Genomic DNA, 25,715 nt, shown 5'->3' with positions numbered 1-25,715 from the left:
CACACACTTGAATAGCAATACAATACATCACCACCAAAGTCAGTACAATAAAACCAATCATAAAAAAACAACATAAACCAGAGAGTAAAAGAGCTTACAGCCCAGGTATTTACCTTCTAAACAAATAAAGATATCTGCACCAGTAATTGACACAGAAGATGATGATGATGATAATGAAGCAAATTCAGCATTTAAGGAGGACCTACGGCCAATGTGTTATTAATTGTATGCAAATACTTCATAGTCAAACAGGATCTACAGGCCTGCAGGCTAAAGATTAAATTCTCTTTAAAACAAAATCTGCTACCATCCAAGCAGGCCTGTGTGTTCTTCTTAATGCACAGTAGTGCACTTATGACAGTGCTACATTAGCATGCCAACATGCACTCAATGACAGTGCTAGTGCTAGCATGCTAACATTTGCACTAAACACAAAGAACAGCTCAGCCTGAGAGTACTGCCATCTGTTTTGGCGATATTTGGTGACAAATCAAAGCATTAAGCAAATTAAGATTATGACTTAATGATGAAGCTAGATGAAAACAAACTAAGGAATTCATTCTCTGGACAAGATCAATATCAATGGAAAATTCCAAAGCACTCCTTTCCATATCTGTCGAGATATTTCAGTCTGGACTAAAGCAGTGATCTGACTGTTGTCACTAGTAAAGCTAAAAATATTACCTGCATGGTGATCACCTTCTGATCAATCTCAGTGTTTACTCTGCTGTTATGATATATTCCACTGCCAAGATACCACTTCCTCCTTGGACTAATAGTCACTTTATGAAGAAACTAGTTATGTATGGGGTAAGGCTTCACCAGCTATTTGTCAAACAAAACACTGTGGAGAAAACGAGTGAACTGAACTCAACTGAATAGCCAAGTTGCACTTTACTTACATATATGAATTTAAAAGAATTTAATCAATGGACAAAAAAGATTTGTGTCATCAATTCAGTTTCCATCCAAATGTGATTTGTTTTGTGAGGCAAATCTTGACCACTGACCAACAGAATATAATCAGTTTATTGTTGAATTAAAGTAAATGTTTGTGTCAAAGGTAATGAAATTGCCTTCAGCTGTTCCTGATATATCACATGTAACTTATCTGATGTTTTTTGTCCAATATGTTGCATTTTTTATTCTGAGAAAAAATGCAGAGCTGAAGGAAATAAGGTCTATTTATGCTTTGTATCCTACTTGAAGCATCAGAAAGGGTGATGTGCTACTTTTCCAAAGGACAAGATCAAAATAATCCCAGCATTACATAACAAATCTGACTGTAAATTTTCCTTCAGTGGAAGTCAGCTCAGTCACAGCACTGATATCCTTGCTTCAGTTTCAAATAAAAATACAAACATAGAACCCTCCCTATAATTACACTCAATATGTAGATTTAGCCAAAGGGAGGTGTGTAAGAATGACTTTGGAGACAGGGAATGACTTGAAAGCCATTCAGGTGACATCTAATAACAGTCTGTATTACTAACTCTTTGAACATGATGAATATTTAGCAGGTTATTAAATACAAACTGCTTTGTTAAGATTTCCCATCTTCATTAAGACAGTAAACTGACATTTGCAACAGAAAAGGCTTGCTGGTGGAGTAAAGTGTCCCTTAATTTACAGTGTAATGATTGGTCTGAGAAAAGGGAAATGAAAACTACAGTCCTCTTCACTTACCAGAAACTGTAGATGCTGCTTCTCTGTGTTTTCCTCCTTATGGGAGGGGGGCGGGCTAAGGCCCAGTATGGGCGTCACTCGCAGCCCCGACTCCTCTTCTCCGGGAGCTCTCTCAGACCTGGATGGAGCTTCATCTAATACCACACACGGGGTCTCTCCTACAACCTGAGAGACAGGAGGAATCATTCACTTTACATGTAAAAGTAAAAAAATAGAAAAAGAAGAAGAAAAAATACAGTTCTGACACAGCTACAGAATGGGGAGCAAATGTATAACTGTCAACTGTTAAGTAACCTTTACACTCGCATCCCCCACTGTGAAACAGGGATTATTAACAAGCCTCCTTCCCAGTGTTCCATCTACAATCAATGAGTAATCCAGGGGGATTCCCTCTGGCTTCCAACAAGACTAGAACACACTAGCGGGAAGGCTGTCCTATCTAATTAGGCTGCGTGCAATGACTGGACTGTTTCACAGCAGGTTACACTTCTGAAACAGTCACATATTTATCCTCATACACTGTATGATCCTTCTAATGAATATCCAGGTGGGGGGGACAGGCTAACACTGGTTAAAGGTTAAGAGTTGGGAATCAGTATCTAATTTTAGAGCAAACCTACTTATGCCTAGAGAACTGTGCTAGTGTAGCCAAGGCCAGGACCCAATAACAGGATCAAAGGCGCTCTGCCACGTGCAGCAAAAGGGATCTCTCCTTTACAATCTCTTTGCTTTTACACTGGAAGACTATTACTATAGACATTAGACGCACCAGTTTAAGATAGGATTCACCTGGGGATCAGCAGACTACTTCAGGAATTCATATGCTGTATGAAAAACATTTACAGCCACAAAAAAACAGTAAGATCTATACCATATATATATCTCTCTCTTTATATATATATATATATATATATATATATATATATATATATATATATATATATATATATATATATATGTGTGTGTGTGTGTGTGTGTGTGTGTAAGATTCTGTTTGAAAAAAAGTGTTTTTGCTTTTGATTTGTGCAAAGTTTGCATCAGCTGTCTCTAGAGAAGAATGATGTGGTAGTATATTCACAAGATGAAGATGCTCTTGGACCTTATTATGTTAAGAAACTATTCAAATGAGATAAGGGTGACTCTTGCCCACAACCGCTGCATACGATAACAAAGAAAGTGAGCTAAAACTGAAACCAAATGATCTCCAGACTCGTCCATCATGAACAGAAGCGTTCCTGTTGTAGTTTCACTAAGAACTATGACAAGATTATGATAGGACCTTCGCCTTGAATGACTAGAAGTATTGTCTTCTGGCAGCTGTATGCAGTCAACATTATTTTTAGAAAACACAAGCTGTCACTAAAAACAACATGCCAGTAACGGAATAAGTGTTCTAAACTGGAGACAGCTCTTTTTTGTATAAAGCAGCTGATTCTCTCTACTGGATACTAGACATCAAGATACTCATTTCACAGCATCAACACCATCATCTGCAGCATGAAAATAGCATTCTGACACCACACTATTAGTTTCCCCCACCTTTTATTTTTTTTTAAAGAAGCCGTTCAGGCTGCACGGTGGATACAGACTATGGGGTTCAAAAGTCATTGTGACAGAATCTAATCAGTGGCATGCCTGTGAAGTTAAGCAAAGCCACCCCTGGTTTATCTGTTGGATACAAGGCCAGATGGTGTTAGTAGTGGTGACGAAAGGCCAGCAGGAGGCACTAAATCCATTGGCCCCCGGTCAAAAAAAGTGCCCAGGAAAGAGGGCTTTAAATAGGCTCGCTGCTGTTTTTTGTTCGCCTTGTTCCTTTTGGTGGTCATTTAACATCCCATCATGACCCTCTCAAGTGAGGACAGGCTAGATGATCCCATCATCCTGGCAAAATTCCCATCTTTGTAACTGGTCTGACATAATTAAACTAGTCAGTCTTCTTGTCATTTGTAATTAGCTTGCAGGAGTACACGCCCATTCAGTGGGTTGGCTTAATAAGTGTGTGGAGTTTCTGCTACAACCTGGCAGCCATACAGCATGGTGGGTGAGGTACACTCTAACTCTTCTATCAACTTTTTTTTAACATAATAGTCCACTTGTGCTTGCATGCTACATACCTGAACTCTACTCTTTCATTATTAAACAACACACTTTATCAAAAGTAGTGACTGTGTTTGCGGTGTTTTCATGAAAAAAATGTTGTTTACAGTGAGAAATCAGGAGGTTTACATTATTTTTAAAATACAGGTCAAGCTCCCTAAAAGAGCAAGCCTTTATCTAAAGAGATGATGGTTCAAAGCAAATATAATAAGAGTTCATGCGATGTGTGATATAATTCTGACATGGTTTTGGCGAATGAGCACAGAGAGGCGAATATTACATAATGCCACATTTATGCACTGTTGTGGGGAATAAAGCGGCTGTCAGACTGACAGAGAGCATTAGAGCACAGCTTAGGCTATTATGAATCATTTCAAAGGTTTATATGCCAACACACTAACCTAACAAAACTTACTATGACCTAACAGGCTGTTCTTGTTTTAGAGATTTTGCTTAGATATGGTGTTGAGTTTCGGTCTCTATTATACAGACAATTAAGAGGATAGGTCAACTCAGCCCAGGGAGTCTTTGCATCTTGGCCTATATACAGCAGCAAAACTATAACTTAATTAGAGACAAACCCTAGACATTAATGCTCTCTTTACTGTGTTATTGTGGGGTTTTTCCCATATGATGATGATGATTATGAAATGCTTTGTCAGAGGCAGGCGGTACCCACGCAACAGTATTAATTATACCTGGTAAGTATTACATAACAGGTGTTCTAGCCCTTTATTCCAATTAAATACATGAGAATTCTCACTTGTTTAACTGAGAAACACTGAATTTAGTTTGAAAAAATATCAAAAGTAAATCCTGCAACAAAAAACAAAAATAAAAAACCCTCTGAGCATCGTATTTACTTAAACAAGTGAAGGAAAGAATCGTCAGTTTTTTCAATCCAACCACCTAAGCGAAGAAATGCTACTTATCTTAAGCCACTTTTATTTATTTAAATTTATGGCTGGATATTTCGTTGAGAGACAGAGTAAATCAAATCAGGGCATGATGTGAGTTACCTATAGGAAATTTCTCTCTAGAGGGTTTTTTAACACATCTGCAAGAAATTATATCAAATACATGGCTTGGAGTTTCTGGGTGACAAACTAGTCCAATTTTAAGATGCAGTGGTTTGCATCTGCCCAATTTAAATTTGAAAAGTAAAAACTTTGGGTAGTTATGTCCCACATTTAGTGAGCACACATTATCTCTGCTGCAAGTAGTCATATCAGCTATCCGCAATAAAACGCTGATGTTACACATTCTCTGTTTTTATCTGAGCCAGTTGGGAAAACAAACTCAATATAACACAGACTAGCAGATCATAAATGGTCATATGCTCTAGTAAAATCATCCTTTGATAATGTCTACAATTTCAGGGGTCCGACTCTCTGTGAAAAGTCTAATTAAATATGAGATCAATAATCCAAGCGGACTGAACTTCAGTTTAGAATAAGGAGCTTCCATATTTGTAGAAAGAAGATATTAGAAAATATCCAGATCCAAGTCAGGAGTTTTTTGTTACTTCAAGACAGTGGTTAAATTACTTCTCTTTAACAGCCACAGGCTGTGAACATCAGTTAGACTAATACTCCAACCTCTGTCATCTACAGATTTCAACTGGATGCTTGATAATTTAGTTATTTAGAAACTTTTAAGTTGAATCCTTCTGGATAACACATGGAAATAGCTATGCAGTGAGCCTGAGAGGTTGAATGTATCATTAATCAAGCACAATGCAACCTTATCCTTTCTCTTTTCATCAGTAATGTCAAAAAAAGATTTTGAATTCCATCTACCATTTTTAATACATTCAAGGCCAAGCTTACATGCAACATAGATGTATAACTGATCAAGCGCTTGTCAAGTGGTAGTGTTTGTCTGACCCTGCAGAAATCAGAAACACTGTCTTATCCAACTGCACATTCAAACTGAGGTGAATCAAGTAATGACTGTTTAAATAAAAAAAGAGTCCCTAAATAAAGTCAAGAACGAAAATTAAATTAGTTAAGTAAATACTCAAATCCTACAGGATGTGTAAACACAGTCATGTAAGTCATTTACCAATAAATGACCTGATGAAGGAAGCAGGCGCACCTAGCGTCTGTTTTATGCTGAGACTACAGCATGTTTGCCTCTTGTGTTTGTATCAGACCAGGCCCTAGCTCAGACAGCCCACCTCTCCTCACACCCTGCCTCACATGATGAGGTATGGACACTTCACACTGATGTGGTCCATGTATATTAAAGTACACCCTGGGGCCATGCGTACTAAAGCAGGGTCAGATCACATTCAGCAGGCCCTGAATGCCATAAGCACATTGGTGTAATCCCTGCCGACTACTGAAACGGGTAACTGGATCACTTCTTTTAAAAGCACCTTAATGGATTGGCCTGGCCGTTGATTTTCTTTTTTAATACAGAACATATCGATGTCCACCAATCAAACGCTGCAGCACCATGTCACTAAGTCTGTCTGTCTAAATTCTACATCTGGAAGCTGTGAATATGACTGTTACAAAACTGGGTTGACAGGCTGCCCTTGACTAGGCCTCACGCTTGCTCCGTCTTTCTGCACTGTAAGAAAGTGGCAGTCCATCATAGACAAGGGTGGGATTTAGGACAGGATTTACTGAAATTAATATTTAAAAAAAAAAAGCAAAAAATAAAAGCTATAAGTCCTTAAAGACAAATCCCTTTAGATACAACTCAAGTCGGAATAGTAAGATGGGGCATGTAACAGCATAAGCAGCTGATTTTAATATCTAACGCAAATGAAACACCAGCTGCCTCGAGCCAGTTCTCTCACCCTCCCAATATGTCATGACACTGACTCATTTTCAGTGTCAAGTCTCAACTTTGAGTCCTGCACGGCTTCAAGCACACACACATACATATGAAGTTAGCCCAGAAGCACTACAAGAGACAGACCTTACTAAGTCCCAGAGACAGCAAAACTCACAAGATGACCTACCCCTTTCGTGTGATCTGTGGCAACGTCAAGGGTTCCTTTGGCCTGCTAGTTATCCAGAGCAGGGCGAGATAGAAAAGTCTTTACTGCGGCTGGAGTCTTACCTACCACCCAAAACCCTCTCACCGCTGCCACAGCAACAGCGAGCGGATTACTGGACTGTACCATTCTGTTGTTAGAGGGGATTAGAGTTCACACAACATGGCCCCTTTCTGGGTGTGCGTGTGCCACTGGCAGTGCGTGTTTGCGTCCCACAAATGAGAGATTACCACAATCGGCATTCTCATTTGAGCTCCACAGGCAGAGAATTTACTTCACTCCACAGGCAGTGAAAAATTTTACAAAAAATAAAGAAACATTATTAGATGTATGCATTTAAATGACATGGATAGGATGCAACTGTACCTCTAAAATTGACCAGAGCAATGACATTTTTCTCTGTTACAGATGTTAAGCGATAAAGAATGAATTTTACCATTACAATAATCCACATGCTGCATTAAGAAACCTTTTCCTATATTTAGGTGATATGTGTATTTTTATACTTTCCAGCCAGTGACTAATATCCAGAGCATCCCTCCTCTGGAGTAGAGCTGTTTCTAAGAACTGAAAACAGCATTAAATGCACAGAAGATCAGAGTGTAGGACTTTTGTGTCTTTGATCAGGCCCAAGTTCAAGAGAGGGAATCATCTCATTATGGCCTGTGACAGATTAGTATAGAGTCCAACAACAAGCCATTATATAACACTGGAAAACATCCATGACAACATAAACAAACCCTGAGTTTCGGGACTCACAGCGTTATGTTTTACATTCCTATAATTCCAACTACACTCTGAGACCATAAATGTTTCTAGATTTAACTACATGATGGGGCCTGTTTGTAATAGCTAATTTTATCTCACTTTTAATGTGCATAAACAGAGTTCACTTGCCTTTTTAAAGCTGATTAAGACCAACAGGGGTCAGTGCAGAGTCTGAATGGTTTCTGGTGTGATGAAAATGACTTTACCTTCTTTCGCCCTTCCTCCTTCACATTTTCCCCACTCTTCTCTGCAGCATCGTGGTCAGGAATATGGTCATGCTGCTTTCTGGATGATGTGACCGACACTTGCCTTTGCAGCCGCAGCACCTCCTTCTGAGACTCCCTAAAAAGCTTCTCAAATTCCCCTCTACCAGATGGAATAGGGGAGCCCTGCATACATACACACACACACACACACACACACACACACACACACACACACACACACACACATATGTGTATATATATATATATATATATATATATATATATATATATATATATATATATACACACACACACACATATACATATATATATATATATATATATATATACACACACACACACATATACATATATATATATATATATATATATATATACATATATATATATATATATATATATATATATATATATATATATATATATATATATGTGTGTGTGTGTGTGTGTGTGTGTGTGTGTGTGTACATCCATTAAACACAGCCACAAGACAACAGTTTCAGTTTAGCACATTATTGTTTGTGTTGTTTTCAAACTGCATCCTGCAGGTACTAAATATTAAATTAAAGAATAAAAGAATATGGATGTTCCACTACAGTTTCCGATAAACACAAGAGTCAGCACATTTTTATTATGTCAATGTACAGCTAACCCTGCAACATCCAGTATTATGAAACCCAACAGATGTTCACACTCAAGAGAATAAGCTTTTAAGTCACTGGTAATTAAGAACAGCCTATTCCTGCAATGTCATCTATCTAGACATCAGCAGTGACGCAGCCTTTGCAACAGGGGCTTAAGAGGAGGTTAGGATGAGCAGTACCCATGCTGTCCAGCAGAGAGCAGGCTTGTGGCAGTGGTGACAATGAGGTTGGTAGATGGAATACTGCTTAAAACTTTAAATTAGCTTTCAGCTGAGAAATTGAGGCCAAATTAGTGCCCACATTTCAATCTAGGCTGGATGAATTTACTCAGCAGGAGATGAGTTATAAATACCTTAGTGATACCCAGCCGAGCCTCCAGCTCTCTGCATTCCTGCTGCAGGGCAGCAATTTCCTTGTCTTTAGAGAGCAGTACATCGGCATGCTGGGCCAGGTCCCGAGCTCGCTGACGGGCAAATGCCCTCTTGTACTGTTCAACTGACCCAGGTCTCATCAAAGATGGGGAATTGACCTGCAAAGAAAATACATATTCATCAGCAGAAACATTGGAATACAGTCCTGAAGACACATGAGATATGAGTGGAAACTAAGGGGATCAACAGTTGTAAAAAGAACTGGATTCAGCAGAATACTTTTAAACTTTCCAAGTCTCATTCTGGTCTGCAGGAATGCTCTTGTGGAATATTAGTACTGGCACTGGTAGCTCACTGATTAATCAATAGGCAAAGACCAGCAAAGGACAGCACCAAGCCAATCAGTTCCAGTGCAGTCTTTGTTGGTGTAGTTTTACCACAACTGATTTATATCTTTCGGCATGGCTCTGCTCTGGAACTCTCCCACCCTTTGATGCACATACATAGAAAGTCAGGGAGCATGTCCTATATGTGATCTGCCATGTGGATGCATAAGAGAGTATCAGCTGACTTATCCAGTGATTTGAACTGGCACTGAGATGAGCTGATCTATCATGATTATGTCTGGCGTTGATGTCATGGGCTGTCTGACTATTCTAACTCTAACTCTGGATAATGGTGTGGTATGTAATTTAATAGATTCATCAACTAGAATGGCAGCTTCACTGATAATCTGTAATTCATACCAAGATCCTTGATTGTATTGTATTGTATCTTTAGTTTGAACATGTTAAAAAAGATTTTTTTAATAATCCCAGTAACACATCAAAGATATACAAATTTACAGATATATATACTTAAATAAACATACTTGTGCACCCACACACACACTTATATATACATCCCTATTGTGAAAGTAGTGGGTGAGAGCACCCAATCAAAGCCCGACCTCCTCCCTGTACTTTGCAAAAACCATATTTTTGAACCGTTTTTTAAACTGAGTCATACTGGGACTTTGCTTCAGTTCTTTACTTAGTCTATTCCACAGCTTCACTCCACACACAGAGATGCAAAAACTTGCTAGTGTTGTACGGATGCAGGGATGTTTTAAATTTAATTCCCCCCCTCAAATTGTATCCCCCGTTCCCTTTTAGAAAACAATTTTAGAATATTGTCAGGAAGTAGGTTGTTTATAGCGTTATATATAATTTGCGCAGTGAGAAAATGAACCAGATCTGTGAATTTTAGTATTTTTAATTGTAAAAATAGTGGATTTGTATAATCTCTGTAACCAGTTTTATGGATTATCCATATGTTGCTTATCAAACATAGTGCTTTTTAATCATAAGTGAAATTTTCTAACTATAAAACAGTACTGAATAAACAGTGTAGGTGCCAATGATGACTATGTATAAGATGGTTTCAGTGTCTAATGTCTGTTATGTTAAAAAATCACTAAACAGAGAACAGGCATCTAAAGCTACTGCTGTATATCATAAGGAAGCAAAGGGCATACAGATATACATTTTTCTGATGCTGTATATTTCCCCTATTTCCTACCTGTGGGACTATTAAAGGTTTTCTTATCTTATCTTATCTTATCTTAAAGGCCGGTCCATGAAAATATTGTCGGACATAAACCAGTCCATGGTGCAAAAAAGGTTGGGGACCACTGGTATAGATGATATCTAACTAACAACCAGTACTTGTCCATCTGACAGTGCAGCTACTATCTGATGACAGCTCACTAAAAAGGCTTTTCATTAGACCAACTCATACAGTCCACAACAGGCACTGATCACCTATTACAATAGGAATATAATATAATATAATAGGATTACTTAGCAGAAGAAGTGCTGTCTCTTATCCTGCAAACACTGCATCGTGAAGAAAAAGAGGAAGTCCATTGGACAGTGCAGTTCTCAGATTTACAGTATTCATGAGCTGTCTCATTAGCAATAACAATGCATGGCCAGAAGGATTTAGTATTTGACAACTGTGTTTAGTTTCTGCAGTCTTTTGCTAGATCTCTTTAATAAAAGTGTATATTACATCTTATGGAACTTCTTTGTTTGAAAACGTTTTCTTTTGTATCTCATTTCTATGCATTACAATATTTGGTGTACAAGGCTGCTTTTATTCATGTAAGAAAAGAAGATCACACACTGCACAACTCAAATTTTTACATATTTAATAAATAGTGTGTGAGGTGTTAATTCATTTTGTCATGTTTTCTTGTGTTGAGAATTTTTTTTTTGTACCCTTTTATTCACATGCTCTGTGACTCTGTTTCTATCTTGTTATCAGGCATTATGACAATGTGATTTGGACTGATAAGGAGTCACTTGCTACATGTGTGTGGTAGTACAGCAGGTACAGCAGGTCTACTAATCAGAAGTATGGTGGTTTGATCTCTGGCTGCTCCAATCTGCATGCCTTGGGCAAAATACTAAATCTCAATTTACTCGTGTGAGTGTGTGAATGTTAGATAGAAAACACTTAAGCACTTAAGAAAAAGTGCTTGTATGAATTGGTGAATGAGGCATGTCGTATGTGTTCTCAGGTAGAGTAGAAATGCACTATATAAAAACCGTGTACATGTACCATTGGTTCAGAGTCACTGCAGCCACACTGTTGGGCGACTCAGTTCGCTGTGGGAATGTTTGAGCTATTTTATATGTGCTGCATACCACTTTGAGGTTGGCCTCCTGCAGTTTCCGAGCCCTCTCTTCCAACCTCTTTGCAAGAACAGCCAGCTCTGTGTTCTTTCTCCTCAGCCGCCTGACCTTCTCCTCAGTCTCTGGGGCACTGCTCTTCCGCTAAACAAAAAAGGGATGCAGCAAATGCTAACACAGCAGCGGCAAAAAAATAAATCACGCAGTTATTCAGAAAGGCTTAATAATGATTCAAATCTGCAAGTTGGAACTCAAACACCTGCATAAAATGACTGAAGAAAAGAAGCAAAGGGAGTTAGATCTTTTTGTTCACCGTCTGTGCACCTGGCCTACTTTCTTACAAAACCTTCACTCAAGTCTACACGCCCTCTGTTATATTTTTAGTCTTACCAGCAGACCATTCTCCTCCCTTAGTGTGGCACAAGTCTTCTCCAGCTCATCCAGGGCTCGCAGAAGTTCAGAATTCTGACGCACCAGGAACCCATAGTCAGTACCATTCTGGAAAAAACAAAATGACACCAAAAACAGATGCAGAGTTTACCATCTACTGCACAGCTGTTTGTTTTGTCTCCTTCAGTTAAAATGTGAAAATAAGGGATTGGTTTTCATTCTGGCTTAATCCATGTTTTATATCTAACATGCAGAAAACCTCCTCTGCTGTCAGCCACTGTTTACACAGCACTGTCTAATGGTGACTGACAGATGACATCTCACTGAAAAGGCTTTTCATTAGACCAACTCATTCAGTCCAGAACAGGCACTGATCACCTATTATAATAGACCAACTCGGAAGAAGAAGTGCTGTCTCCTATTCTGCAACACTGCATCATGAAGAAGAAGACAAAAATCTTGAGATAGCCTACAACCTTTTCCACCCGTCACATTCTCATATAACAACTTAGCTTCTTCCTTGAAATGCCCATTAAAAAAAACAAATACACAAATTAACTGATACTTTAACTCTCTTAAGCAATTTTTGATTTTAGCTGTCCCTCCTAATGACCCAAAGCCACTTTAGTGCTAAGCTCATCTTTGTTACAGAGATTTTTGCTAACTCTGAATTTTTATGTTTTGGGCTATAAGCCGCTACTTTTTGCACAAGCTTTGAACCCTGCGGCTTTTAGTCAGGTGCGTCTTTTCTATGGATCGTCCATGATTTTTGTGATATCGTAAGAGGATTTGTTTTGGTTGTTCCGCTGTTGTACGGCACTACGTTGCCTGGCGGAAGGGCATGTGATCAGACACACAAGAGTACAAGAGTGGTATGCTGGTCACATGTCCGTCCGTAGCGCGAAAGATAAACTTGATTAGCAAGAGCAAGAGGGGTATTACAGGAGCAAAGGAAGCTTTCATTCACAAACCCTCAGTATGGCAAACAAAAGAAATGCATATGATGCAGTTTTCAAATTAAAGGCAGTCGATTTGGCACTCAGCAAGGGAAATAGAGCTGCTGCACGTACCCTTGGTATAAACGAATCAATGGTGAGATGTTGGAGACGCCAGCGTGATGAACTGGCTCTGTGCAAAAAGACGAAAAAAGCTTTCACAGGAAATAAGAGCAGATGGCCCAAACTTGAAGACTGTATTGAAGACTGGGTGAACACACAGAGAGCAAACGGGCGAGGTGTTTCAACAGTGCAGATCCAACTAAAAGCCAAAACAGTCGCCAACAGTCGAAGATAGAAAATTTCAGAGGTAGTGCCGTTGACATTTGACCTGCCCCTCACTAGGACTGTTAACAAGCAAGGCGAATCAACCATCACGGTGAGAACCACTGGCCATGAGAGAATGAATTTCACTTGTGTGCTGGGCTGCACAGCATCAGGGTTTAAACTTCTGCCAATGGTGATCTTTAAGCGGATGACTATGCCAAGAGAAGAGATCCCAAGCGGCATCTCTGTTAAGGTCAACAAGAATGGGTGGATGGTGGAAAGCGTAATGAAGGAATGGCTGCAAGAGTGCTATGGAGAAGTGTGAAAACATCCACGATCACCAAAGGATTTCGAAGGGCTGGACTGCTGCGTGATGGAGAGGAGGACACTGCCACGGCCCTTCAGAGGGTGTTCGACTCTGACACTGACAACGAGGATTTCTTTGGTTTTGAAAGTGACAACGAAGGAGAGAAGCGGAGAGTGGATGATGAAGCCATCCTGAGCCTGTTCGTTTCCGACACTGGAGAAGAGGACTTTATGGATTTTAGTGCGCAGGAAGAAGAGAAAGATGGTGGTGAATGACTGACTTTTCTTCTTGTTAAAGCCGTGTTACTGCACCTGAGCCTAAAAGGTAGGCCAAATCTCTTTTTCTGGTGTGCTGTAGGTTATTGTTATACACTACATTTGTTACTCGTTTATAAAGCCCAGTACATGTTTCGTACTTGTAATTACCGTTACTTGTGCATATACGTAAAAAGTTATGCAAATATGTACCGGTAACTTGTTTTTCAAAATATTAATACAAGGGATGTGGTCCCAAACAGCCATCTCTTTCCTGACAATTCCCTTTGTGCATATTCTCTTACATATGGTAAGTAAACATTAAAACACCTGCGGCTTTTAGTCAGGTGCGGCTAATGTATGTACAAAACAGGAGTTTCCCCTGATTTTAGCTTGTGCGGCTAATATTCAGGTGCACTTTGTAGTCCAGGAAATACGGTACTAATTCTGCCACAACTTTTTATTTATTTGGTTATATTTTAACACAATTTATGCTGAGAAATTGTATTCTACAATCTGTCTATTTCCATACTGTTTTCCCCCATTTTTTCTTTCTTTCTATAGAAGATGTTGGTTTCAAAATTACTTTAACAATAAATAAACCAAGTAAATGGGGTTCAGTTTTGTTTTTATTTCACAGTGTCTCAATTTTCTGAAATCAGGATGGCATGTCCCAGTCCTAATGTATATTTAATTGTTGTATTCAGGTGTTATATTTTAAGTGCACCATGAGGTTTATAAAGTGTAATTAGGTGCTGCAGTAATATTGCTGTGAGCTTGTGAGGGGCAGCTGAACAAATCAGCAGTCAATGTGGCAGAAAGTCAATGTGGTGATCAAGTCTGTCATGGGTGTTTAGCAGCCACATGGTTGAAGCCTGGAAGAGAGGAAAACCTCAGATTGGTTGTTCATCTAAATGGAAGTGATACCACCCTGCCTCTGTGCCAGAGATGCTCTAAATGAGCCCTGAGGCTCAGACGTAAAGGTTGAGATTAGAGCTGCTGCCCACAAATGCAATGATTGCATCTAGAGCAGATGAACAGATAGCTATAAACCCAACAAAAGCTCCATCCTTACTGTAATGCAGCACATTTACATAATCTGAGTTTGGCTGCTCACATATAAGGAAAAAGCAGTTATAACTGAGACAGATATTAGCCATGGAAGATCCCAAGCATATGCTAAACTAGTATGAAATAGTCTGCCCACGGTTACCCAATGACAGCAGCAAAAAAAGACTGTGACATATTTCAGGTACTGTAAGAAGCATGCAGAAGTCTCCATGTGTGGAACACCTGCTTACCAATATGTCTACGTAAAACTCCTTATTATTAACCTAAAACCACCCTCTTTTGTATCACCACAGACAATAGGAAAACATCCTCATGACACAGTTCAGATTAAAAAAGTGAAACAAACACTAAACAATCATGCAGCCATCATCTCATTTATGTTGTCTTGGTAACTGCAGCAGACAGGTGATCAAATGGCTCCCTGGTGGGATTTTAATGCTACTGTACCTATTACTGAAGTCAACACTAATGGCCAGCTGTTTACTAAGACAGCAGCTGAGGCTCCTGTGCTCATAAAACAATGGAGATGCTGTCTACCTGGTTAGCGGGTTACTAACTACTATTTATTTTCAGAATCTGGTTGAAAAAAAACCCACAAAACCAAAAAGGAATGTGTGGCATTGGGTTACTAGATAAGGCATGATTTAGCTATAAATACAAATGTGCTTCTAAATTAGTTGTGAAAAGCTTGCAGTCAAAGCACGATCTGATCAGTGCAGGGGAAAAAAGATGCATCACGGACGGTTCTTATAATCAATACAGGCATAGAGTCAGCAAGTACATTCCCCTTAAACCTGAATGTCCTCTTTGAACTAAGCTGGCATGATCCAAGACAAAATGAATTTTATTATTCACAAGTCTGACTTAAATGTTTAGGACGTGAACTGCTTAAGCTGTTTCAAAACTTCACATTTAAGAGGATAACATCAAGATTTTCCAAAGCAAACTGTGGTTTTGAGAAAACAATGCATTTTTCTGCAATAACCATTCAGGGTAGTTAAATTTAGTGACTCTCTCCTTCTGACATCTGCTGCTTTTACATATAAAACAAAAAAACTCTTGCAGTATAGTCATTCATGTTTTCCCACATGTTTCTTTCTTTCAGATCAAGTTCACAGTTCATAAATAAATGCAGAAAATCCCTGCAATCCTTCATCAGAGTGTTTCCACCCAGAGGAAAATATGCTATAACCCTATAATACTCTTTAGTAAAGGTAGCACAATAGCTAACCAAAGTTTAAAGAACAGATAAAAAAAAAATTGTGAGCAACACTTCATTCTCAGACTCTGTGCTTGCTGATGACACATGAATTTTTCAGGGACACACGGACAATGCCTATTATTATATAACTGTCTCAGGCTGACTTATCTATTGAGCCATACAGTTAGACATAAAAAAAGTACTCTTATGGAAAAAAAAATCCATCAATCCATCGTCAAATCTGTCTTAGAATCCAAAATATATTAATTATTTTCAAGGTATAAACTTACATATGAAAAAAACCTATGATATTTAGCAAAATTTGATAATACTTCAGCATTGCACTAACATAAAAAGATGGAACACATGTTTATTAGAGCTCTGGTAGTCTAGAAAGGAGTGAGGTTAATATAGCTTTGGGAAAAGTGAAAAATAGGAATGAAGGTCCAATCTACAAACTACAGTAACTCCTTGGTTATGCAGGAAGTAGTAAACTACTACAGTCATGTGAAAAAGAGATTAAGCACACCCCACGATCCAGTAGCTTATAGAACCAACTTACACAGCAGTAAATCAAAGTATTGATTTTCAGTTTGACTTGATCAGTCTTACACATTGTTGTGGAGAAAATTTTAACCACTCTTCTTTTTACAGCATTGTTTCAGTTTATTGAGGCTTGGGGGCAACTCATTTAAGGTTTCACTAGAGCATTTCACTGTGTTTGACAGTTGGTTTGGGCTCCTATTGTTGTGCATCTCCGCTTTGGTCACACTGATAATTAATGTGTGTATTTGATTAAAAGTACGCTAAAGAAGTGTACTTACTGCTTCCAGTGTACTTAGTTTTCCACAGCATTGCACAGTCCTATGAAAATCTATGTGCACATGATAAAAATTGAGGCATTAAAATGCCTTTTCTTTGCCTGTAAAATAATAAATATATCTGTACAATCTGCTTTATAAAAATAAAAGCTGCTCATTCTTGCCTATGATGACATTGTTCAGTTTTTATTTGTCATATGCAAGTTAGCACAGGGTCAACATTGCAATGAAATGTATTTGACGAGCAAAAGTCACTCAGCAGAATGGTACAGTAGAAGAAAAATAAATAGAAAAATAGTAAAGAGTAAAATATTAATGAGACGCAGTAAAGAGAAAAGAGATTTTTCAGTTAAGTGACTAAATATATATATAAATATATGTACACACTAGTGATTAAATAAAGAAAATCTTGAATAGGAATGTGATGGGGGGGGGGGGGGGGGAGCAGATGGGATATTGCACAGGAATGAGCAGCAGTACTGAACAGTACAAAAGTTTTTTAGTGGTACTTATTACAGTATTGCACTTTTTTTAAAATATAAATATCAATATAAATATCAGTAAAGTGGAGTGACCAGTGCAGATTAAACAGAGTACTTGTGAAACTGCAGGGTAGCTTCTGAGTGCGTCCTGTGGACTGTGTTGTGTGTGTTTAAGTGTTGTGGTTGAGGTGTCGTATGGCTTGATGGTTAAGTCTTGTAGTCCGAGCAGACAGACTCCTGTAACGTCTGCCAGATGGTAACAAGGAGAACAGCTGATGTGCTGGGTGGCTGTGGTCCTTGATGATGCTGTGTGCTTTACGGAGGCATCGCTGAAGATAAATGTCCTGAATGGCCAGTGATGTGCTCTGCTGCCTTCACTACCCTCTGTAGTGATATACGGCTGCTGGGAGAGCAGCTTCCATACCAAACTGTAATGCAGCTCGTCAGCAAGCTCTCGATCGCACACCTGTAGAAATTTGAGGTGATATTCGCGTTCATGCCAAACTTCCTCCGCCTCCTCAGGAAGTAAAGCTGCTGGCAAGCTTTCCTGATTGCAGTGTCTGTGTGAAGGGTCCAGGAGAAGTCCTCGGTGATGTTGACTCCAAGGAATTTGAAGCTGCTGACCTTTTCGACCTTGACACCGTTGATGTGGATGGGCTGGTGTTCCCTGACTGGTCGTTTCCGGTAGTCCACTATCATTTCTCTAGTTTTGCTGATGTTGAGAGTCAGGTTATTTTCCAGACACCACTCGTACAGTGCCATCACCTCCTCTCTATAGGCCAGGGCTGCCCAATCCCAGTCCTCGAGAGCTACTATCCTGCAGCTTTTAGATACATCCCTACTCCAACACAGCTGAATCAAATGGTTTGATTACCTCTTCAGCATGCCATCGTGTTTGGCAAAGGCCTGATAACAAGCCATTCATTTGATTCGGGTGTGTGGGAACAAGGATGCATCTAAAAGCTGCAGGACGGTAGCTCTCGAGGACCGGGATTGAGCACCCCTGCTATAGGCCGTCTCATCGTTGTCTGTGATGAGGCCTATGATGGTTGTGTCATCCGCAAACTTGATGATGATGTTGGACTTGTGTTTAGCAACACAGTCGTGTGTGAACAGGGAATATAGGAGGGGGCTAAGCACACAACCCTGTGGCGTACCTGTGTTTAGGATGAGTGGTGAGGAGGTGTGCTTACCAACTCTCACCACCTGGGGCCTGTTTGTGAGGAAGTTTAGAATCCATCTGCAGAGGGGGGGTTTCCAGCCCAAGGTCGACGAGCTTCGTGGCAAGTTTTGAGGGGATGATGGTGTTAAATGCCGAGCTGTAGTCGATGAAGAGCATCCTTGCATATGTATTCCCTTTTTCCAGGTGAGTGAGGGTGGTGTGCATTGCCAGAGCGATGGCATCCTCCATGGCTCTGTTTGTCCGATAGGCAAACTGAAGAGGGTCCAGTGTGTCAGGGAGGGAGGAGCAGATGTGACCTTTGACCAGCCGCTCCAGGCACTTCATGATGACGGATGTCAGTGCAACAGGACGGTATCATTCAGACAGGAGACCACTGATTTTTTGGGAACAGGAATGATGGTGGATGCTTTGAGGGACGTGGGGACCACTGACTGCCTCAGGGAGAGGCTGAAGATGTTGGTGAACACGTCTGCCAGCTGGTCGGCACACACTCTGAGAAGCCGGCCCGGGATGCCGTCCGGTCCTGGAGCTATGTGAAGATTGACCTTTTTAAAAGTCCATCTCACAGCTTCTGTTTTCAGAGTTAAAGTTACAGCCTCACTGTCCTCCTGAGGGTAGAGGATCTGCTCTCTGTTGTCTGCATCAAAACGAGCATAGAAGTTGTTGAGCTCGTCTGCGAGAGATGCAGTGGGCTGAACAATGACTGTGTTGTCCTTCTTGTAGTCATTAATGCAGCGCATTCCATTCCACAGTCGCCTGGTGTCAAAGCTGTGGTAGCTGGACTCCATTTTGTCCCCGTATTCCTTTCTGGCCTTTTTTATAGACTTTCGGAGGTCATACCTGGCTGCTTTATATGCATCAGGATCCCTGGAGTTAAAGGCAGAGGTCCGCACTTTTAGCTTGGCACGAACATCTTTATTTACCCAGGGTTTCTGATTTGGATATATGCGGACAGTGGTTTTTGTGATGGTATCATCCATGCACTTTCCAATATATCCAATGACAGAGTCTGTGAGTTCATTGATGTTGCCATCAGCTGCATCCACAAATATCTGCCAGTCAGTTGTGTCAAAGCAGTCCTGTAGGACCTCCTCAGCCTCACTGTCCCATTTGTAGATGACCTAGCAGCAGAATGGAACAATGGTTCTGCCTTACCAAAAGCTGGGCGGGGGAGGGGTTTGTAGCACTCTTTGAATGGAGTGTAACAATGGTCCAGTGTTTGATCACCTCTTGTGGGGAAGGAGATGTGCTGATAGTATTTGGGGAGAACCTTCTTCATGTTGGCTCTGTTGAAGTCTCCCAGCAAAATAAAGGTAGCTTCTGGATTTTTGTTCTCAAGTCCAGTAATGATATAGTTCGTCCATTCGTCCATTGGGGAATAAAAGCAGCTAATTTTATAATGCTGAAGCTCTAAAATGATCTCTAAAAGAAGCTATTGTATCCCACATCACTTTCTCAGATTCCAGTTGATGAGTTTACATTGTAAAAAGTGTAACAAATATCTGTTTGTGGCCCTTAGACTGGCAGGCTATCAAACATTCTTTGTATGATAAGAAGGCACAAAGAGTGTTAGCCTCAGTTCACAGATACATTTTTGTGTCCTTGAGAGTTACTTTTCCATCACTTAGAGAAGTCGACCAGTCCCAGCGTCCCAATCTTCCTCTAAGGACAGCCATGCTAGAGTCTAATCAATCACCTAAGAGGAAGCCAGCCAGCGTGAACTCAGCCTCCAGTTGGCTCCATTCTGATTCTAACGATCTTGGAGTCTGTCCATGTCACGTAATGGTTCATTGGGAATCATGCTCAGAAATGCACCGGAAGCTTTCTGTGGGCATGATGTTTGCAAACTACAACCAATCAAACTCCTGCTTTTCTCAGTGCCACAGAAAAGGACTGCAGGTGGCGAGGTTTACCCAGACCTAGGATACGTACTGTATTAACATTCAGGCAGCAGTGTCGTTTCCACATAGGCCTGGCTCAGGAAAGCAAGGCAGATGTAACTCGGTCACAAGAGGGCATGGATCTCTACACCAATGTCTGTCAGCAGATATTGAGCCCCGGGCAGGACAGACGGAGCGGTCTCCTTGTGCTCTGTTTGAATCTTTTTGAATATATTTATTACTGCACACATATATCTTAGGGGTTCCCAGTAATAAAAAAGCATACTGTTACAGTCTACAGCCTGTAAAGTCACAAAAAGCATTAGCTTTTTTTCCCCCTCAGTTGTATTTATTAGTAGTGTTTTCAGAACGTAATATCTTTCAGTAAAAAAAAAAAATTTAAATGTTCAACTACAGCAAAAAATATTTTATCTGTAATTTAATTCAATATTAAGGAAGGCTTTATGAGGCTCATTCAACAAGTCCATTCTTATTAAATTGCATTAAACTGAAAGCTTATATAGCACTTTTATTGACTGCAGCTCTGTGACAACACTTTATGCTGTAAAAAAGTAATAATAATAATAATAATAACAATAATGATAAAAATAATAATATACAGTGGGGCAAAAAAGTATTTAGTCCGCCACCGATTGTGCAAGTTCCCCCACTTAAAATGATGACAGAGGTCAGTAATTTGCACCAGAGGTACACTTCAACTGTGAGAGACAGAATGTGAAAAAGAAAAATCCATGAATTCACATGGTAGGATTTGTAAAGAATTTATCCGTAAATCAGGGTGGAAAATAAGTATTTGGTCAATAACAAAAATACAACTCAATACTTTGTAACATAACCTTTGTTGGCAATAACAGAGGTCAAACGTTTACTATAGGTCTTTACCAGGTTTGCACACACAGTAGCTGGTATTTTGGCCCATTCCTCCATGCAGATCTTCTCGAGAGCAGTGATGTTTTGGGGCTGTCGCCGAGCAACACGGACTTTCAACTCCCGCCACAGATTTTCTATGGGGTTGAGGTCTGGAGACTGGCTAGGCCACTCCAGGACTTTCAAATGCTTCTTACGGAGCCACTCCTTTGTTGCCCGGGCGGTGTGTTTTGGATCATTGTCATGTTGGAAGACCCAGCCTCGTTTCATCTTCAAAGTTCTCATTGATGGAAGGAGGTTTTGGCTCAAAATCTCACAATACATGGCCCCATTCATTCTGTCCTTAACACGGATCAGTCGTCCTGTCCCCTTGGCAGAAAAACAGCCCCATAGCATGATGTTTCCACCCCCATGCTTCACAGTAGGTATGGTGTTCTTGGGATGCAACTCAGTATTCTTCTTCCTCCAAACACGACGAGTTGAGTTTATACCAAAAAGTTCTACTTTGGTTTCATCTGACCACATGACATTCTCCCAATCCTCTGCTGTATCATCCATGTGCTCTCTGGCAAACTTCAGACGGGCCTGGACATGCACTGGCTTCAGCAGCGGAACACGTCTGGCACTGCGGGATTTGATTCCCTGCCGTTGTAGTGTGTTACTGATGGTGACCTTTGTTACTTTGGTCCCAGCTCTCTGCAGGTCATTCACCAGGTCCCCCCGTGTGGTTCTGGGATCTTTGCTCACCGTTCTCATGATCATTTTGACCCCACGGGATGAGATCTTGCGTGGAGCCCCAGATCGAGGGAGATTATCAGTGGTCTTGTATGTCTTCCATTTTCTGATGATTGCTCCCACAGTTGATTTTTTTCACACCAAGCTGCTTGCCTATTGTAGATTCACTCTTCCCAGTCTGGTGCAGGTCTACAATACTTTTCCTGGTGTCCTTCGAAAGCTCTTTGGTCTTGGCCATGGCGGAGTTTGGAGTCTGACTGTTTGAGGCTGTGGACAGGTGTCTTTTATACAGATGATGAGTTCAAACAGGTGCCATTCATACAGGTAACGAGTGGGGGACAGAAAAGCTTCTTACAGAAGACGTTACAGGTCTGTGAGAGCCAGAGATTTTCCTTGTTTGAGGTGACCAAATACTTATTTTCCACCCTGATTTACGAATAAATTCTTTACAAATCCTACCATGTGGATTCATGGATTTTTTTTTCACATTCTGTCTCTCACAGTTGAAGTGTACCTCTGGTGCAAATTACTGACCTCTGTCATTATTTTAAGTGGGGGAACTTGCACAATCGGTGGCTGACTAAATACTTTTTTGCCCCACTGTAGAATCTGTTTTGGCTTCAGGCAATTTCTCTTGTGCCTTCTCTAACTAAATGTACCACCCACATTGGGTAATTTCAGCAACCCTCATTGTGCACCATGACTTTTTATCCCACTGCTTCTTGTTTCCAAGCTATGTCCACCTTGGTCGATCATAACAGTCAGATGATACATCATACAAACAACTCAATGAGACCATCTTCTCTGATAAAATCCCAAACATTTTGTGCTACATGCATTTGGGTTTTGAAGCTCTCTCACTGTGCAACAGTCTGGACTAACATCCACCAATAACACCACTATTCATTCAAGTTTTCCATCTTTCAACTGATATAGCACACGATCACGAAGCTTAAGATGAACTGGGGTTTTTTTTCTATTACAAAAAATATAGACTTTTAGGTCTTTAAAATGACTACTCACTCACAGAAAATAGTTTCACACAAACACTGCCATACTTTCCTGTGCAGTGAAAGTGACTGTAAGTACGCCAAAGGAAGGGCAAACTCTGCCAATCACATGACTGTTACAGTTTTGCATCCCAGCAGATATTAGCATTACTGACCTTGTAAACAGAAGACAAAAGGGACAAAGAATACGTTTTTCAATTTTTTTCATTAATCCATATACACAACCTAATCAGACTAAAATGCAAGACAGTATACGGTTCAGTTTATTGAGTCATGGTTGGAGGTCTTGGTCAAACCCCCAACCCTGTGATTAGTGCCCCAGTCTGCTTCTCGTGTCAAACAACCCTAAAGTAACAATAAAAATGAAGTTTACAAGAGAAATCCAGCAGGATCTTATAAATGATCCCCTTGAATTGCTTTTATTAGTGAGAGCAAGCCAAAACTGACAAGGTTGAGCTTTTTAAAGAGAACAAGCTAAATTGCCTTCTGATTATCTGGGTCAGTTGGTGTTTTATATGCCTCTAAGGTTCGACATGAAAATGGGTTAGGGACTTTCTGGCCTGCCTCTCGTGGGGGTTTTACTGGAAACTCTTACCTAGGGAAGCAACACAAAAAATGCATAGAGAGACTAATTTATGATAAATAATCTTTGTACTGAAATAACTATTCTGAGCGTGTGACAGGTTTTATTTAGCACTCTTGTAAAAAAATATAAATATGTGAGGTGAGTCAAATAGGGAAGTATTAAAAACAGGTCATGTATATGAGAATAAACATTTTTTATTTATTCTTGGATTTAATGAACTTGTTTTATTAGCACTACTAAAAGATAAATATGCCGTTTACATGGCACCAATTTTCACCTTCTCCCTTTTAACCCCCTTTAACCCCATATTTCATTTCATTTCTCACTCAGCCCTCTTTAATATTTCATTTCACAGTTTTTCTGCTGCGATGTTTGCTGAATATATTAAAAACTACAATATTAGGCAAATATCAGTGCAGACATACAAATTCTGGGAATGGTAAACTAATATAAAAAAGTACAAGGACAGCAGAAGAGCATGTGTAGTAGATGATACATTTTATTAGATTTTTGAGACAAAAGAGGACTTTAGAAGATAGAACAGATCATTAAATGTTCAGAGATTTATTCTTACATATTCATAAGGTTGCAACAGCCAGATTGTTCTTTTGTCTTGTATCCATGGGGAGCTTTTGTACCAGAAACACCAACATCAGCATTTTTAGCTGAGCTAAAAATCTCCTGCTTTAAGCCTCTGAGGAGACTACAAGACAAAGACACAGACGGGCAATGCTTTGCCTTTCTTAACTCTTTGCTGGGCTTAGATCATGCTTGCTGTCTTAGTGCTGACTAAGTAATAAATAAAGGGAAATAAACAAAAAAAGATAATAATAATAATAATGTGTATAATAATAATAATGAGCTGCATATGTTATGTCAATTCAGGTTAACGGTGATGTTTTTTTTATTCAATGTGCTTCACCACTACCACAACACAAAAACTGATATACTTAAAAATAGCTGCCTCCCTAGCAAAATGTAGATTCATTTTTATAAACACTCACTCTACAACCTCCATGTACATGCTGCTGACTTTCATTCATTGGCATGAAGAAGGCAGCCTGCTGAATCTGGAAATGTGCCTTAATTAATAGAAGCCTCATGTGCTTCTAGCAATACTGGAAGAGGGAAAAGCCTCCGCCCACAGACCCAACCCTCAATCACTGAGCGGTTGCACAGACAACTCATAAACACAGCTTTAATTACCAGCGCAGGCGAGAAAAAGAAAAACGGTAATGATGGCTTGGGAATGGCAGCCCTTCTCCTGATGCAGATACTAATGGACTTTATGGTATCAGTGAAGTGGTACAATTTAAAGTCAAATTAGTGATGCTCCTTATCTTGGCCTGCAGTAACACGAGTGGTTTGCTAATGAGGTTGTGTAAACTGCTAAGTTGTCAAATACCCTCAAAAGACATGAATCTGAATCCCTTATTCCTTCAATTTTAACAGTATTATTATTTAACATGGTCCTGATTATCTGCAGATAAACCTGCTAATGCACAAAAATTATACACTTTTATCTGCACATAATTTTTATATCATTGGAAAGATCATTTCAAAGCTTGTGTTTTAAGAGTCACCAATATCTAACTCACTTACAGGACAAAAAAACAGCAACAGCAACTGCGTAAGCATACTTGCAGCCTGTAGCACTGCAAAACTTAGGAAAGGCTGTTCAGCAAAGCTGAGGCTTTTCTCTTTAAAAAAAAAATATGAGAAGAGCAACAAAGCTGTTTGTGGCCTGGGGTGTTTTATAAACAGCAGCTCTTGCTCTACACTCATATATAAGTCATGAAGAAACCCTCTTTAGTGTCCTCTCAAATCCCTTCCTGTATTCATCACGACTCACCTCCCCCAGGGTACCTGACGGTGACAGATTAGGGGGTCCTCTCTCATACAGCAAGAACAAAGAGCCAACACAGGGCACCCCATTACTCCCCCCCACAAGGCGTCCGGCAATCTACCTCTAGCTCATACAAACGTCCACTGGGTGAGGTTGTGCAAAAACAAAATCCATTGTCTGGAGATAGCTGTTAGTCCCTTTTCATTTACCATATATGGAGGATAAAAAGAAGAATACATGTCCTTAATGTCCTTCACATGATCTGAACGTTCTAGCTTACATCTGGCGATCAGACTAGAAATCCTGATGCAAGCACATATT

The 25,715-nt window shown here is 39.9% G+C and overlaps 1 protein-coding gene across 17 annotated transcripts in view; it reads right to left on the bottom strand.

Moving 5' to 3' along the window:
* The window catches only part of tspoap1 (TSPO associated protein 1), a 78,042-nt gene that overhangs the window by 29,317 nt on the left and 23,010 nt on the right, over positions 1 to 25,715 (bottom strand). For all 17 annotated transcript variants that reach the window (XM_012920803.4, XM_076888955.1, XM_076888957.1 and 14 more), the window contains 5 exons: positions 11,869 to 11,976; positions 11,494 to 11,622; positions 8,785 to 8,961; positions 7,768 to 7,950; positions 1,687 to 1,851 (listed from right to left, as the gene is read on the bottom strand). In XM_012920803.4, coding sequence (XP_012776257.2) covers positions 1,687 to 1,851; positions 7,768 to 7,950; positions 8,785 to 8,961; positions 11,494 to 11,622; positions 11,869 to 11,976 — 762 coding nt within the window. The remainder of the gene's footprint in view (positions 1 to 1,686; positions 1,852 to 7,767; positions 7,951 to 8,784; positions 8,962 to 11,493; positions 11,623 to 11,868; positions 11,977 to 25,715) is intronic.

This window comes from Maylandia zebra, linkage group LG10, assembly GCF_041146795.1.
Source record: "Maylandia zebra isolate NMK-2024a linkage group LG10, Mzebra_GT3a, whole genome shotgun sequence".
Classification (NCBI taxonomy): domain Eukaryota; kingdom Metazoa; phylum Chordata; class Actinopteri; order Cichliformes; family Cichlidae; genus Maylandia; species Maylandia zebra.
The sequence above is the reverse complement of the archived record's forward strand: the minus strand, read 5'-3'. Positions and strand labels throughout refer to the sequence as shown.